This window comes from Oryx dammah, unplaced genomic scaffold (genome assembly GCF_014754425.2).
Source record: "Oryx dammah isolate SB20612 unplaced genomic scaffold, SCBI_Odam_1.1 HiC_scaffold_18, whole genome shotgun sequence".
Classification (NCBI taxonomy): Eukaryota; Metazoa; Chordata; class Mammalia; order Artiodactyla; family Bovidae; genus Oryx; species Oryx dammah.
This window is the reverse complement of record NW_024070202.1, coordinates 105,568,125-105,572,673: the sequence shown is the minus strand read 5'-3', so window position 1 is coordinate 105,572,673 and position 4,549 is coordinate 105,568,125. Positions and strand designations below refer to the sequence as shown.

At 53.5% G+C, this 4,549-nt stretch overlaps 1 pseudogene and 1 gene segment (V, D, J or C); both read right to left on the bottom strand.

The window, feature by feature from the left end:
* Positions 1–1,921: 1,921 nt before the first annotated feature.
* Positions 1,922–2,445, bottom strand: LOC120877560 (annotated as a pseudogene).
* A 909-nt stretch (positions 2,446–3,354) lies between these two features.
* Positions 3,355–4,303, bottom strand: LOC120877683. The segment is given in 2 exon segments: positions 3,355–4,109; positions 4,241–4,303. Coding segments are annotated over 2 exon segments (449 nt in total).
* Between the last annotated feature and the right edge of the window lie 246 nt (positions 4,304–4,549).

Sequence of the window (4,549 nt, the reverse complement as noted above, 5' to 3'; positions counted from 1 at the left end):
CTACCAGGACTTGGGCCTGGCTGGCTGGCAGCTGATACCCTCACACCGCTGTCTGAGCTGGAGCAGGAGTGTTTCTGTCCCAGAGGCACCTGATCCTGCAGGGCTGTGTCTTGGCTGCTGGCTCAGAGATGCGCAGCTGACCCAGCAGCATCAGGGAGCTCGGGCTCAGCTCAGAACTGTTGGCCTGGGAATCGCCCTGATAGGTTTGGTTCTCCTCTCACATTCTGTTGAAATCCTGAACGAGGGACTGGGGGCCCTGGCCCAGGGCCTGTTGGTACCAGTACACAGAGCGGTGTCCAGAGTCAGGGGAACATCTCAGCATCGCTTGCTGCTTTCTTGATTTGATCAGGTATTAGGGCTCTGGAGGATTTCAGAATCCACCAGGCCTGTTGGGGAGGAGACAAGGAAGCTGAGGGCAGAGCATAGGCAAGCCTCCTGCTGCAGCCCTCATCGCCAGGCTTCTATCTCAGGGAGGTAAAGACATCTCAGAAGCTCCCACACTGTGTCCAGGACTCACCTGTTCCAGGAGGCAGAGTCACACAGCAGAGGAGCCTGGAGCCCATGGCAGCATCAGGAACCCAAGACCACTACTGGCTGGGGGCGGGGCCTGCTTTCTCATGCAGGCCTGTAGCCAATGTTCCTTAAAGCTGCCCTCCACAGTGTGACTCTCCACCCCTCCCAGGACCCCCTGCTTACTGTGGGCCCACAGTGCCTCCTAGTGGCCAATGGTCCACAGTCTCTTGGATCTGTGCCTTCTGTAGAATGCTGGCCCTCCTGTTCCCTGATTGGAGCATTTGCCTATGACGTCACTGCTCTGTGCCTCTGCAGGCTGCCCTCTCCACTGCACTCCTTGCCAGCACCAAAGGTGAGCCCTCTATGCCCTTCCCTGCCCTTCACAGCCCCTGAGCAAGGGGTTGGTGTGAAGGGTGCACCACCCCCATGTCCCCAGTGCCCACAGTATACCTTGTTGTCCTCTGCCTGTCCCTGCCTGACATGCAGCCAGGCACTCACCTGGCTGGCAATCACCAGGCCATCAGCTGCCAATCACCCAGTCCTCACTAGCCACCCCAACCCCTTCACCTCCATTTCCCTTGCAGCTCCTGGAGACCGTCTCCTGGACACATCCTGAGGATCTGGGCACATCCTGAGCATCCAGGCACATCCTGAGGATCCAGGCACATCCCCACTTTCCTGGGCAGTGAGGAGTCTGTACTGGTTTCATGGGCCCTGGAACCTCAGGAACTCAGGGAACTCAAACCTGCTTTCTCATGCAGGCATGTAGCCAAGGTTCCTTAAAGCTGCCCTCCCTAGGGTGACTCTCCACCCCTCCCAGGACCCCCTGCTTACCGTGGGCCCACAGTGCCTCCTAGTGGCCAATGGTCCACAGTCTCTTGGATCTGTGCCTGCTGTCTAAAGCAGGAATGGCAATACCCTGAACACACACACACACACACACACACACACACACATTGTTCTACTGTCTTCCCAAGCTGGCTGCCTTAAGATTGACTTCGAATTCCCTCTTAGCCTCTGGAGGTAAAAGACTGTAGAAACCAACATTTCCTTAAGAAGAAAATAATTGCACTGACAGTAGTATGCTAAGGTGGAATCACAGAGACCTTCATACAGACACTCTGCTGAGCTCAGGTGAATACAGCCTGGGACACTGCATTCCTCGTTCCCTCGGATTCATCAGATCCACGTAATTCTAGATTTCCTATATAAATTAAGTATTACTAATTATAGGTAATGGATTTATGTACAAAGATTATATATATTAACCCATTTAGTTTTAAAGTTATAAAACTTTGAAATATAAAAAACCACCCGCCCACTATATTTAACGTAGATGTTGCTGGGCGTGATATGAGACACACACTCAGTGTCACACTGCAGGCATGTGGCCCTGGAATCCAAGGCTTCAGATGTAAGAAGCCTGCAAGGGGCTCTCCTCCTTCCAGGCTGCAGGGCTTCCCTCATCTTTTTGCACAGAGAGGAGGTGGGTGTGCAGCGCCGTGGATAACCACAGGAGCAGAAGTACACAGACGTCTGGGAGGGGTTGGCGGACTCCAGCGTGAGAGGGAAGTCCTCTGTGCTTGGTCTGGAGACGCTGTAGCCCTCGGGCACAGCTCCTTTCTCCGTGGCGGGAGGGATAACTGAGTAATGGATCAGCCTCAGCCCCTGTCCCAGGTCTTGGCGGTACCAGTACATATAGCTAAAGCTCAGATCCTGAGTGCATGTCAGAGTCGCCCTCTGTCCTGTCCTCACGACCTGGAACCTGGGGTCCTGAGTGACACCAGCAGGGACCGCTCCTGTAGAGGAGGACCGATGCTGCAGTCACAGTGGACATGCTTGGTGCTGGGATCCCGAAGGGGACCCTGCCCCCCAGGACTTACCTGCCTGCAGGAGACAGAAGACCACACAGCCCAGGAGGCAGGGGCTCATGGCGGGGGGCGGAGGGCCCTCTGGGCTGAGTGTGGATGAGAGAGGAGAGGGGCTCTCCAGGGAGTCCTTCTGAGATGTCACTGTCCCTGCCAGGCCCCGGAGCCAAGCTGTCACTCAGGGGACCACGCCCCTTCCCCTGGAGGCTCAAATCAGAGATGAACCTGAGTGAATAGTTCACAACACGAGACCCATCCAGAACAACAGACGTAATCTCACAGGTTGCTGTAACCTTTCTAAAAATATTAAAGGTTTTTCTGTAGATGTTAAACTGATTAAATGTTTTGTATGTTCTAGTCCAGACATAAGTCTTCATTAACATGTATATTACTTGTATTTATCTACATATTTCTGAAGTTTTGAATCCTGGGGCAATCCTTCTGGCATCCTGCTGTCCTTTATGATATGTGTCCCAAGAGTACTTCAAGCGGAGAAGGCAATGGCACCCCACTCCAGTGTTCTTGCCTGGAAAATCCCAGGGATGGGGGAACCTGGTGGGCCACCGTCTATGGGGTCACACAGAGTTGGACACGACTGAAGCAACTTAGCAGCAGCACTTCAAGGCTCCCTTTCTGCAACATTGTCCTCAGTGAACCTGTCCCTCCACCTACCGTGTTTCTCCAGGTCTCTGCTCCCAACCTCATCACAGGCTCATCAACATTTGAGGAATTCTTTGGTCTGTTTCTAATCAATTCACTGACAGACGGTCCACCCGTCAAACGCAGGTACAGCTCCTTAATGTTCACACAGCCCGTGTTTCCCATGTTGGGGGGAGGGAGCAAGCAGAACCCCCTCAGGCCAGTGACCCACCTTTCTGGGTGGAGATAAGCTGGGTGCCCGGCACAGGATGACGTCTAGCCACAAAGGAATTCAGATGTAGGAGGGACGTGGAGGGAGGAGCAGACGCCAGGGTAATGAAAAATGCTGTTTTTATTTGAGACGTTCCTCTCGTGGGAATACCTCCTTGTGAACTGTGGCTGCCATTCACCGAGTAACACTTCATATCACAGAGCTCCAAACTGTATCTTGTTACACATACCACAACGCGTATATGTACTTTGCTGTGTACACAGTTCCATGAGCGAAGGGACCACGAGTGTTGAGAACACACTTGCGCCGGGATGCTAGCTGTAACACTTATGATATATGAGATCTGGGCAACTCACGATCCCTCAGATGTACAGACAGTTAAAATGATACTTATCTTGATGACGTTAGTGAGCATTTAAACATATCAAGAAATGAATGTCTGGGAAAGTCTTTCGCTCTACCAGAGACGGCCTGGCAGGCTGACAGCTGACACACAGGCACCACTTCCTGAGCTGGGGCAGGAGTGTTTTTGTCCCAGAGGCACCTGATCATGCAGGGCTGTGTCTTGGCTTCTGGCACAGAGATACACGGCTGAGTCCGTCAGCTCCAAGGGGGTCAAGCTCAGCTCAGAGCGAGCGTCACTGAACTGTTTTCCTGAGACTTGATCTGATATGTTTCCTTTCTCATTCTCTGCCCTATTATAATACTGAATGAAGAATTGGAGGCCTTGGCCCACGGCCTGTTGGTACCAGTACACAGATCGGTGTCCAGACTCAGGGGAACATCTCAGAGTCACTTGCTGCTTTCTTGACTTGATCAGGTACTGGGGGTCTGGGTGACTTCAGAATCCACCAGGCCTGTTGGGAAGGAGACAAGGAAGCTGAGTGCAGAGCACAGGGGAAGCCTCCTGCTGAAGCCCTCATTGTCAGGCTTCTATCTCAGGAGACAAAGACATCTCAGAAGCTCCCACACTATGTCCAGGACTCACCTGCTCCCAGGAGGCAGAGAGTCACACAGCAGAGGAGTCTGGAGCCCATGGCAGCATCAGGAACCCAGGACTGCTGCTGGCTGGGGGTGGGGCTCCTGGGGTGAGTGGTGTAGAGTGCTGACCCTCCTGTTCCCTGATTGGCGCATTTGCCTATGACGTCACTGCTTGTGTCTCTGCAGGCTGCTCTTGTCCACTGGGCCCCTGGGGTGACCAGGGCTGGCTCCCTACGCCCTTCCCTGTCCTGAACAGCCCCTCAACAGAGGGTGGGTATGAAGAGTGCACTCTCCCCATGTCTCCATATGTCCACAA